Raw genomic sequence first — 13,480 nt, 5'->3', positions numbered from 1 at the left:
AATCTGAAATGGACCTGAAAGTCGTAGGGATTAATTGGCCGCGACAAACCCTTTCGGCACCCTAATCCCACGCCTCCACTCGGATAGTCATCCTGTCCCGAAAGTCCGCCGTGTCATCTGTCCCATGAAATCTTTTTCCTTTTTGGACGGCTCGATGTTGTGCCACCCCAACTCCGCCCTCCCTCGGTCGGCATTCGTCTGGCTTGGTTTTTGCTTGTGGTCAAGCATATGGCACACAACACAGAACAACATGCTGTGTTCCGTGCCCACACAGATACACTCGCACACACTCGCACCGGACAATCACGTAACAACAATAGCAACGACCACAGTGGCAACTGCGAAGCCGAACAAAAAGTTGTTAGCCAATTTACTAAATGTCCAGTGTGTGTTGAATTGTTGAAGCTCGTTTGCCGCTTTGTGTACTTTTTCGTGTTTCGTATTGAATAACAAATTATTTGTGGCATATGTTTAGGGGCTCGGGATTGGGTTAGGGACTGGGATCGGGCTCGGGATCGGTGGGACCTGGCACAGGAGTTGAGTGGGCGTTAAACGACTTGTTAGCCAGTCAGTCATGGATAGTCCGGTGGTCTGGTCAGAAACAACTTGTTTGCCCGCCCGAGATGGACATGTAAAAGAGTAAATAGGCTGATAACAGGAATTAGTCCGTTTAGTTGTGGGATTGTTTAATGTTCTCCCTGAACTCTTGGACTTTTGGGCGTATCAAATGAAGTTAAAGATCAAAAGTAGTCGACTTTTCCGGCTCTTTAGCCCAACTATTCCCATATACCCACACCATTTTCTCTGAGAGTTCCCCCCCAAAAATACGTGAGTAATTTTCCAATGAATATGAAGCCACAAAACGAAAACAGTGCTTGGGTGTGCCGTGCTGAAAAAATAGAAGCGTACAACTTTATAATACAATTTGTAGGCTCTGGCCTGGCTGAGCCCTGGCTCTTCATTAGGATTTTTATTCCTTTTGGTTATTTTATAGCTTGCCAAAAAGCGAGGAATTTATTGCCGAAAGTTCAAAACGTTTCGATGGCTGGCATTTTTCTGAATCGACCTCGACACGCTTGCTGCATTTTCAATTGCATTTCCAATAAATTGTTTCCAGCCTCGAGTAGTTCCGCTTCCTCCAGTCGACTTTGCCAAATTGGCGAAAATAAAAAATAAAAGAGCCAAGAATCCGCGTTACATTTAATTTTCAAATGACTCTGGCGAACTGCACAAGAGGAATGCGTTTAGGGTTATAGGTGGAAGTTCCTTGGGGCGCAGAGTGGGCGTGGCAGGATGTAATTAGGCGCTGTTAATTAGGTCGTAATTGGAGTTTTTGAGTTAGGTTAAATGCGGTCGAAAGTCAATCGAGGGTGACTTCCCCAAAAGGCATTACTTATGTGAGCTAAAGGGGTGATATAAATAATGACCGTAGCTTGCGTTCGTGGAATGACTGTTAATGGTTTCAAAACTGTGTTACAATTATTATGAACTTTATAGAGCTTATAATTTAAGCAATATTTTGGAGTAGCAAGCGCCAGTCGAGTTAACAAAAATGTATTTCAGTAGTATCAGATACATATTACAACCTTCAGCGCTTTTGTGCTTCGTTAGCTATCATTGGATCCAAACAGTAAAACATTTACTTAAGCACCAAGTAATAAATTAATTTCACTTTGGTTATCATTTATAAAACATAAATAAAGTGTTCGTTCATTTTATAGAGTACTTAAACTAAATCCCTTAGAATTAAGTTCCAGTGGTCCAGCTTAGCACTTTCGATTTTCATAACTTTGGCCAGCGTCAATACGAGAACGTGATTATAAACTGTAAAGACAACAAAGGATTAGTTGATTTTAAATTCGTTTTAATTATTAACACCAACCTACCTTAATTTTCCGCCTATTTCAACGATTTGAGGAGATCCGCGTATCTTTTAGATTTGTAGATACATCTATTTTACATTTACATACACCTGTAGATAATCCAAAGTAAAACGTTTGTATATTTACATTTGTTTTATACATTTTACTATTTTGATAAACAATTTTACATCGATGTAGAATATTTTAGCCACAAATTTTTAAAATGGATATTAGCACAATTTTTATTAGGTAAATCTAAAAAATAAAAAGTGGTGGCTGTTTTAAATAGATATAAAATATTTTCACTGAATATTAAAAGCAAATTACCAATTAAAAATATTTCGCTGGTCCAAATTTAAATAAGAAAATTGTTAGTTTGGGGCCTTCTCATAAGGAAAATGATGAGTGCAAATATTTTTTTACATATTTCGCAATATGAATATATACTCTCATAAAAGCCTAAAATTTTACACACAAGCTCCAAACTACAAATTATATTTGTTCAACTACAACTAGCACTTCGTGTTCCCTGCTAACGTGTTAACTACCTTCTTGCCAGAATGTTTGCATACCGTTTTGCTACGCTAGCCACCTAAAGATGCCGATGCTTCCTTGTATCTGCTAACTGGCTGAAGTTGCAAGGCAAAATCGGTAATAATTTTTTATAATATTTAAAAATCCTCACTACCAGTAAAAAACAGTACAAAAAATCTTAATTTATTCCAAATATTTTTTAAGTGAAGTGAGATCTTAAAAATCTATCCTAACTACCATTAAAAAAAATTAAAAAAACTTCATTTATTGCAAATATTTTTCAGGTTTAAAAAATAAAGTTCGGTGTTCTTGCTTCCTTGCCGGGGAGAGATCCTGGGGTCCGTCACATCCTCGAGCAGCAGTCGTTGAGCAGGTCAGAGCTTAACTAGACTTCAATTGGGCACCGCCTTGTCTTTTATAACCCAGGCCAGCCCAATAGGAGCCGAAATATATATATATATAGATGCAATGTTCGGAAAATCCAAGTTTGGAGAGTGGGCTGTGGGCGTTAGAAAGCTGCTGTTAAAGTGAAAGTTTTTAACGAAAACTTGAAAGCTTGCCTGATTAACAGCGCCTTAAAGGGGAAAATTTACCATTATTCTGGGAAAATGTTTGTTTACAGCTCTGTTTTTAAAAGTAAAAACGGAGAATATGAAATTGGCTAACATGGGATGTATAATTAACAGTAGATGCTTACAGTTAAAGAGAGCAGTGTTAAGCTTAACAGGGAAAGAGACCTTAAAATGGGAAATGTGGGTTTAACATTTACAAAAACATTAGTTTTAATGTTACCTAGAGGATGTTGTGACATTTTTCCAGAAATGTTACTTAAAATGGTGTAGAAAGGCTTGTTTAACATTTGCAAAAATCTTGAAAATTCGCTTGCTTTCATACAGATTTTATTGAGAAATATTTTTTGCGTTTAAAGCCTTTTTTTTTTAGTTTATTTAGCTTAAACGTAAAAAAGGAGTATTCCTTCTAATTGTAAACCAACAAAATCCAAAGAATCCCAAAAACTGGCCGCATAAAAATTAAACAACAATAGTGACATGCATTCGGAATTCGATACTTGGCTTTTGTGGTTAAAACAAATTAAGTGGAATTAATTTGACTTTGCCTGGCTTTTCACCTGTGCATCGGACGTGTGTTTGTGGATGTGCATTTATGATTTCGGAAAAAGGCCTCGGAAAAGTAAGTCTGGAACAGCCTTTGTTTGTAATGCTCGTTTTGCTGTCTCGCTGTTTCTGACATTTCGAGTGGTTTCCCCTGCCTCTTTCCCATGCATTAAATATTCATCAGCCAAAAAGCCATGGTAAGTGGGTAAGGGTGAAAAAAAATTGGGAGAGCCCAATACGTATATCCACACATATCCATATAGGAGATGTTTATGGTAATTTATACCCCGGTGCGGAGATTGAAATTCATGTAAATAAATTGCACCTGTAAAAATAATTAAAGTTGAAATCGCTCGCTGGCTGGCTAAAATATGAACTCCACCTTTCACTTGCCAGTGCATAAATTTACTCACTCGCCGAGCCATTTATATCTGGGCTACGATATATACGGCGAGGCTACTTGTTATTTGTTATATAGTGGCAAGCAACAAAAAATGTGGTATGAAATAAAATAAAATGAAATAAAAAAGAGCCTTTACGCCAGACGATGGAGCACTCCAAGTTGTGGGACCTTCGTCCCAAAGTGCGGGAACGTCGCTTCAAGTGGACTTCAGTCGGCCAACAGCAACAACAAAAGTCAGTGCAATAACAAGGACGATCCACGTGCAAAAAAATCTTTTGCTATTTTTCAAATGCGAGAGGATAAGGCGGGTGGATAAAGGGGCTTCGGGGAGGGGGGGCGGAGGAACAGGTGCGACGCCAACAAATATTTTTATAATTTCCTTTTCGTGGAAATTTGCATTTTTCTGTTGCGCTGCGTTGTGTTGTGCCTGCCATTTCCGCTTTGCGCTTTGCCACTTTGCCATTTCCGGTTTTGACGGCTCGACGGGAATTTCTATTCCTTGGTCATAATTGCAAAGTTCCCGTTCCTGCGGCTCCTCGGGGGCCACAGCTCATCCCAGAGGCTGTCCGCAAACAATTGCGAGTGATTTGCAATGTGTATGTGAATGAAATTAAGCAATTTCAATTTACCTAAGGTCTTTTTCCGCCTCGCAGAGTTCACTCAATGATTTGGCAATCCCCAGAAAGTGTCTAGAACTTGAGGGACTCATGTGCGCAACTCGCATGAATTATTACCGATTGATTTACTAGGATGCTTTGCTGCACAAGTCACAGCCTCATTTAAATATTTAACCTCTTCAAAATTTAAAGACACATTCATTTCGCCGAGTTTCAAACGGACCACCCGCCTTGCATAATAACAACTCGTTGACAATTGATTACGCATTACTGCAATTTAATTGTACACATTAATATATCAATTTGTGTTTAATTCATCCTTCCTGTGGAACACAATTGTAGTTGTCATTTATTAAATCTTTAATAATTGGCCCGCTCTGTGGGGCAGGCCAACAAGCCTAATTAACATTTAAAATTATCAGTTGACATAAATTGTTTGATGCCCATAAATATTTGTGCCGACGAGCGGAGGCAGAAAACTTTGCAGACAGGCCAATATGAAATGCACAAAAGGACAATAAGGAGCCCGGTTCCGATTGCTGTTTTCCCCTCGCCGCAGAAATAGGGCGAGAACGATGCGGTTCGCTCGGTCCGGTGAAAGGGATGGCGGCGAATAAAAAACAAATATATCAAAGCGAGCAAGGAGCATAAATGTAGCGTAATTTAAATAAAATTGCATTAATATGTTCTCTCCGCCGAAAACGATCCCAAACTGCAGCCTGCGACCGTATCCTGGGCAAGTTTCCAGCGAAGTGAAGAGCCTTCCGTGCCTTCCGTGCCTCCCCCGGATCTGCTGGCCATAATTCATCTGGGGGGCAACAAAGGCGCATACACACAACTATCGCCGGACCTCTGTTGCTCAGCAAATTCACACCAAAAATCAAAAAGCAATAATGATGCTCGAAATCTGAACAGCCGGCTCCGGACTCGGGCGGGAAATGCCAGCGGGACGGGTCGCAGGGGGGCGGTGTGAAAAGTGGGCATGTCTGGGGCCACTATAAATGCATGAGTGTGTGTTTGGGCTACGTGGCAAACTTTTCGAGTATTTGTCGTTATAAATTTGACATCAATTGCCACGGCATGTGACCAACGAAGGTCTGACAGTCCGGGCACAAGGAGCGCTGGGTGTGGGGTGCAGGGGGACGGGGGGACGGAGATCCCTGGCGCGGATGTGAGCCAAATTGCAAAAAAAAAAAGACTCAGCTGGACTAAGGTAAGTCCTGGGTAAGTGTGACTGCAAATAAAGGTGGGTCCAACGTATTTGACAGGAATATATTCAATAGATTGCATGATACGCCTAAGCACATCTTAAAGCTCTTTAAACAATGGCACTACCTTCACTTAAAGGCTGTGGCACACTGCTTTATTGAAAGGGTGCAAATTAAAAATATTTAAATCAAAGAGCCGGGAAAAATTGTTGTGCCTGGCCATAAAGCTTGAAATCAATATACACGCATGTGAAAAAATGTCGGCAGAAAAATGTCATAATTAAAGTAAACAATGGAGCGGGGAAACTCAAAGCGGTTTTTGCATGGACAAAATTATCCAAAATTCCACCTCATGGGCAAACGATGGTTTATAATTTAATTAATAGTTATATAGTTAAAGGCCAATCGTTTTTTGTCCCACCGGGGTATTAAATCGTTAGCCGTGGATAAACGAGTTTAATAAATATCTCACCTTTATTTATCCACTTAGGCATCTATAATTTCAATTACATTTCTTACTCATTGTTTTTGTTATTCTAGACATTATAGTACAAACATTGATTTGCAATCTGTGCGCAACTCGGAAAAAAGATTTAATTAAACAAAATACATTACAATTACAAACATTATATATTTCGCGGCAGGCACATGTATATCCGCTATGAAACAAATCTATGATTTCAAGTCTTTTTTCTAAGCAGTAAATTGTGTATATTATTTTCAGTCGTTCCCTACGGATTCTACTAGTATTCCTTTGGTGGTTTTACACAAAGTCTATTTCTGTTTATGATTCAGTTGATTTTGAGGTTCGGCCTACCGTACATCGTAAGCGGTCGTACAAATAAGTAATGATTTGATTCTTCGTCTTTCTTCAGCATTTTGTAATTACTTATAACTAATGATTTTATTCCTCGTCTTTCTTCAGCATTTTCAAATTACTTACATCATAGCATTGGGAATTTGCCGCAACCCAACCGATCAAGAATTTTGAGTAATAGAAATTGTTCGCAATTTCCGAGGAGCTAGATTTTTAAATATTTAAATGAATGTTTTGACAACTTTTTATTTATAAATGACTTCATAAAAAAGATTATGAATTTCACGAATCAAATCAAAATAATGCTTATAAATCTGTAAAACAAAATCTTATGATTGAGATAAATGTGTTAGAAGGCTAAATCCGGTTACTAACGTTCAGTGTATTTAAGTGAATTTTTCTAGTTTTACTTTTTTCACTTGGCAAATATTTTTCTATATACCCGACACAGCACATAAAAAATAAAAAACAGTAAAATCAACAAAAAAAAACATTTTTGCTTTCAGATTTCGGAGCGTTTAGTGTTGGCCTTTTATTTGCATACACTATATTCTATAGTTAAAGATTAATGCATGTTAAATCAAAAAATGTAAAAAAAAGAAAACCAATATTTCCGATTAAATTTTCCCGCTCTTTGCGAGCTGATAAAAGCTGTGAGTTCTGAAAGATAAAAATCCATCCTTAAAGCGAAAGTGAACCACTAGGAATGTTCAAGTCCAAGAATCCTTCATCATCCCTGAGCTTTTAGTTTTACATCCTATGGTGAACTTGGCGGATTTAAAATACAATCAAGCTTTCGGTGCGCAAATAAGTACTTGTCTGTGTCGAGCATTTCAAAGATATAGGAATAAATTAAAATTGCCAGTACCTTACACCCAAAATGAGCATCTGCTAATTTTTGTTAAGTTATTAAACTCTTAAAGCTAAATCAAGGGTTATTTTGCAATTGTTACCTATACTTTTATTAATATCAAATAAAAACACCCTTTAGCAAAGTAAAAGGTCGTGACGATGCACTAACAACATACAAATATTGTGTTATCGAATTTAATTGAGAAAAATTATTTTACATTTGACCTAATAAATACACTTTCAATACAAAGGCTTAGACTTTGCTAAAGTACGCACAATGAAACTATTAGAAATGTTTTTTTTTGTTATCAGATAATTAGTTTTTATTTCAAGAAAAAGTTATTTATGCACTTTTAATTGCTCTCTGGGGATTTTTTACTTTTTCACTTGAAATAGCCCTTGCACATAACAAATTTCTATGTTCATTTCAGTTTAGTTTGAGGTTCGGCCTGGCGTGCATCGTAAAATGTTGTCCGAAAAACTTCTCGTTTTATTAGTCATTTTTTATAAACACTATATAATTTTCGGTCTGAAAGGATTGAATGAGATCAGAGCGGATTACTGTGAACTCTACTGCGGTGGATCCTGCAAGAGCAGAAAATGCTACATATTGAACGGAACTTTAACCACTGAAGATTATCAAATGAAGTTGTGGATTTCGAAATTGGAATTTACTTGGACCAATCGGAATTTTCAACAATGGAATATCTACAATATTTCTAATGAAACTGATTGTTCAATACTTAAAATTACTGTTGCTGGAATACCCAGTGCTGACGATGTGAGACTTCGTCCTTCGGTTCATTACCTTCGTCAACTTGGCATCCAAGAAATTGTTGAATTCGAAATGTATGCTCCTTTTATAACAATAATGGAGACGGATATCCTATATGAAAGCGGACCCGAACAAATAGGTTTTAAATATTTAAGTGACAGCCCTGTTAATTCTTTTGTTATTAACGAATACGTAAGAGAGAGTATGAACAACACAAAGCGAATTAAAATCTATGCTTCTACTGCGGTAAAACCAACACTTACAATCGAAACAAATATGTTTGAAGGCAAAAATCATTTAGAATTGCTGGTGTTTAGTGGCCTAAATTTAGAAGGTTTAACAAATAAAACATTCGATAACTTGACTAGTTTAGTTAGTCTGGTTTTTGACAACGTAGTTTTAGAAAACTCGGATTGCTTCAGGTTAGTAAAAGTGAAATACAAGAACTGTCCTAATTATAATTTATATCTGCATTCTAGGTCTTTGTCCCTTCAAGCTTCATTGAAAAACCTAATCATTCACGTTAATAACAAGATGGATATGAAACTCTTTGAACATTTCCACGCACTTGCAATCATTCAACTGTTCCAATATAAGGCGTCTAAAAATCTCACCGCCTTTATATGCCACCAGGGTCAAAATGAGTGTCAATTTACATTGGGTATAAATGGCTTTTCGTGCCCCTCAAAATGTAGCTGTCTGTATAATCAACAAGATCGGATTTTCGAAATTAATTGCTCGCATCAAGATCATTCAACAATCCCAGCGCTACCTGTTCCTATAACAGGAAAGGCAGTGCTGATCCTTAAAAATAACCAACTAATTAAACTGCCTGATAACTCATTGGAAGGCTATGATAACCTACAAAGTCTGGACGTCTCTCGAAACCAACTAACTAGTCTCAGCACTAGCCAACTACCCAAAGCCCTTGACACTCTGGACATAAGTTTTAATCAACTTACCACTTTAGGACAAGACGTGGTGGCATATGTCGAAAGTATAAATTCCTTTAAACAACTCGGCAACAAATGGATTATCTACTGCGATGAAAGCTATTTAATAAGTTATTTTTGGAGTATCTCGCAATGGATAAGGATAAAAAATGACAAATTTAACCTAGTAATGGAATTTATGGACATAGTAGCAATTGCACCCAACTTACACGATTTGTTTGTTCCCAATTACTCCGATTTTTACTGGGAAACAAGTGAAGAAATTATATTAAACGCATTTGATGAATCATTATTTTATGATACGTTGAAGCTGGTAGAAGATTTAAAAAACGCCATTTGGTTGTTTGATGCCGAGTACGAAGAATTTGATCTTTACCATCTCAACGAGACGTGTCCATTCAGATGCACTTGTTGCATCGAACGACCAACTGGTCAATTCCTAATAAATTGTATGAGTGCAAGTCTTGAATATTTTCCCAGACTACCTAACTTGATTCCCCACAACACGACTCTATTTCTTGATAAAAACGACATTAAGAAACTTACCAGCCCTGAAAACCTTAGCATTACGGGTCTTGCCTCGATACAAAAACTGCATATGGCGCACAACATGCTAACTGAATTCCCACATCACTTACTTCCAGAGAACATCACTTACTTAGACCTAAGAAATAATTTTTTGAGGACGCTTGATGATGAGGCAGTCGCATTTCTGAGCTATCGCAAAGATTTCACGGAGGTAGAACTATCTGGTAACCCATGGGAATTTTACTGCACGGCCAAGTTTTTTCTATCTTTTCTGAGGGAACGTGAGCCAATGGAATATGAAACAGTGATGCGCCGAGAAAATATTTCTCAGGATAAGTGTCCTGAAGATTGCATTTGCTGTATTGATAACTCCAATTCACTAACCGTCGACTGTAGCGGCAAAGGTCTTCGGCAGATACCACCATTGCCAACGCCAAGAATTGGCCAAACCACTTTAATATTTGAAGGAAATGTTCTCAAGGAGTGGCCCTCTAGCTCGCTACCAGGATACTCAAGCGTGGCACGATTTTATTTGGCCCACAACCAACTGTCCCATATCGATGAGCTGCCGACCAACCTAGCCCATCTGGACATAAGTTACAATAACTTCGCAGTTCTCAGTGATCGAGTACGGATCTTCCTTCAGAAGAGAATGAAGTCTTCCCAGATAATGCTAGTGCTATCCGGAAATCCGTGGAATTGCAGCTGCGAAGAGAAGGATTTCCTAGAATTCGTGAAGGAGCAAGCGAAATTTATTAAAAATGCTTCAGCTGTTCAATGTGCCGATTCCGGCAAATCTCTGATCGAAATTGAAGAGATTGACATATGTCCCTCGGTCCTCATTTACTATACTTCCTTTGCCATCTCTTTGTTAATCATAGCTATATCCATCAACGCCTTTATTTGCTTCAGGCAACCCATATTGATCTGGTTCTACGAACACGAAATATGCCTAAGTCTGGCCGCGCGAAGAGAGCTCGATCAGGACAAAAAATTCGATGCTTTCCTGTCCTTCACTCACAAGGACGAAGAGCTCCTTGCAGAGTTCCTCGATCAACTGGAAAATGGCAGGCACAAGTTCAGGCTCTGCTTCTATCTCAGAGATTGGTTGGTGGGTGAGTCCATCCCCGATTGCATCAACCAATCAGTCAAGGACTCCAGACGCATTATCATCCTGATGACGAAGAACTTCCTGAAATCCACCTGGGGACGACTCGAGTTCCGGCTGGCACTGCATGCCACCTCAAAGGATCGGTGCAAGCGCCTGATCGTCGTCCTCTATCCCGATGTGGAGAATTTCGATGAGCTGGATAGCGAGCTGAGGGCCTACATGGTATTGAATACCTATCTGAAGCGAGATGATCCCAATTTTTGGAACAAACTAATTTACTCGATGCCACACTTCATGTTTCGACAGCAGCTTTTCGGAAATCCAGCTGATATTGAGACAGGGGCTTAAAACGCTGGACAAGTTTTAAAAGTAGTCAAATTTTTTCTGTCTATTTTGGTTTTTATAAATTTAAGCAAAAGCAACACAAAAACTTGTAATATGTAAAGTAAATAAGGATACATTTTTCTTTTTATTTGTATGGTATTTTTTGCCATATGTTTATAAATATCTTCAATTTACATTTACGCGCTCTGTGCGCTCTTAGAAGCTTAATCTTATGAATCTTAAAATTCCTTGCCACAAACTGAATCAGTAAGAGATTTTCAGTTCAGGAACCTGTTTTCATCCCTGAGCATTTTTAAAACGTACATCAGCATATTGGCGGCAAACACTAAATTGAATTTCGTCTACTGATTTCATTTCACCACTGAGGTAGTTTTTCTGGATATGTTTCCATACAAAAAAGGAGTTTAAATGTAAAGTTACCTTTGTACATGTCAAATAAAGTAACAATTCTTAATATATTTTCTTCTTACAAAGCTTTTAAATAATTCTACTTTTCATATTTATAACAAGAAAGCAGCTTAGCGAATATCGCATTTAAAAGCTTTATCCCTGTAAACAAAATGTCAATGTAGATGTGATGTAAAAAGATATAATGTATATAACACATAAAGCATGTAAATTGTAAGGTCAAATATAAAACTTTTTTTATACGTCTTGGTTTAAATAAAAAATTAATGAAAAACATGAATATATTAATAAAATAAGTACATTATTATGTCCCACAAATTGTCACCATTTGTCACTAATGATATTATTTAATAAGTAATGTTATTTTTTAAAATATTTTTTTAACAAAATAAGTTTAATTTAAGAGATTTAAAACTGACGTACTAACAAATCTCTTTTTTGATTATTTCCTCTCTTTTTCGCAGTAAAGACACATTTCGGAGGCTAATGATGTGTGAAATTCTCAGCTCAGACAATCTGCCACTTATCTTGAACTTCTCGTGGAGGAATCCTCCCTTACACCCGCAATCATTCTCTTGAAGCTACCCTTCGTTTTTTCAATTTCTCGCGCCTTTTCAGAGGACATAAACAAAAGTGCAAGCGAGTGCACCTGCGGGTGCATATGGACGGGCCAAAGGGTTGGGTTGGGTTGGGTTGGAATGGTGATTTGGAGGGGACGCAGCCCTTACACAGAGGATAGAGGCGTTGATACGTACCCCGATTTGAAATGCACATCACGTTTTTAGCCACTTTTTTGGCGACAGGCGGCAGACGAAGCGGATGGACTACAATTGTGGCTGGGGGGAATCGCGTGCAGACTAAACCATGGCACGTGTGCACCACCACTGCCTTTGGCCGCATCAATCTTTGTGCCACCCCTTCAGGAGTTGATTTTAAAATGCATATTATTTTTTATAATTTTCTGCTCCCTCACAATGATGTATTATTATTCAATCAGTGACGCAATCTGTAAAAATGTTATACACAAATATATTTTATGTACATTGATTACCTATTGTAAGTATAATTAAATATGCAATTAAGTGTACAGGGTTAATTGAGGTGGTTTGCTCGGGTCTTGGGGTAACCCTTACAAAATGCCAAATTAGTAAAAAGTTATATCATAAATTTAACATTTTATGGCCTTAAAGGAGGTAGGGCTTATAAGCTTTTCCTAATTATATTCTCTTGGCACATAATCACAATTGGCACATTTTATTGTTTACTTTATTTCAAAAGTTGTCAGCCAAAGTTTTCGTTTCACTCCGCCTTGCTGTATTTTTTTGGCTTTCGGTGGGGCCAACTTTTCGCATTTGGCCAGCGATTCACTTCGCAGTTCATATATTGCTGTCGCTGTTTGAAATTTATGCCGACAGTTGTTAAAATTATGCAAACATTTGTTTTAGTACATTATTCGTTTGCTGCTACTGTTCTTAAGTGGGTTACGCCTCTCATTATGAGTCTTAAATTAGGCTAAAAGGAATGCATTCTCTATTCTTGGCAGCGTAATAAAAAACTTACTTCGTATTAAGAATATTCTCCTAAAATACTTTCATGGCGTAAAACTGAACTTCGGCTTATTTTTTCAACCACCTAAAGTGAATTTCCACCCGGCTTCAACCTAGACAGAGAGGGAAATCCATTACATAATCGGGGGCACAGACCCCCAGGGCGCCACTCCTGCAATAGATCATAATTTGCATGTCTTATAAATGTTCTATAAATTTTGGCAAAACACAAAAGGGAGCAAACGGAAAACACTTTAAAGCATCCAAAGGACTCGATTGAAATATAAAAACCACAAGAACACAAAGAATGAAACACGGAAACGGAAAGGAGGAAAGCGAAGGGGGGCCGTCGGGTCATAGAACACTAAAAAGAAGGCAAATTTTATTTGCATGCGGCTTTTCAAT

General features: G+C 37.9%; 1 protein-coding gene across 1 annotated transcript; it reads left to right on the top strand.

The window, feature by feature from the left end:
- The first annotated feature begins 4,058 nt into the window (after positions 1–4,058).
- LOC108032364 (protein toll) lies at positions 4,059–11,123 on the top strand. The gene is given in 5 exon segments (XM_017106177.1): positions 4,059–4,150; positions 4,152–4,174; positions 5,395–5,484; positions 7,945–8,605; positions 8,663–11,123. Coding segments are annotated over 5 exon segments (3,327 nt in total).
- The last annotated feature ends 2,357 nt before the right edge of the window (positions 11,124–13,480 follow it).

The sequence above is a fragment of the Drosophila biarmipes genome, chromosome 2L (genome assembly GCF_025231255.1).
Source record: "Drosophila biarmipes strain raj3 chromosome 2L, RU_DBia_V1.1, whole genome shotgun sequence".
NCBI classification, from domain to species: domain Eukaryota; kingdom Metazoa; phylum Arthropoda; class Insecta; order Diptera; family Drosophilidae; genus Drosophila; species Drosophila biarmipes.
This window is presented reverse-complemented; position numbering and strand designations above follow the sequence as displayed.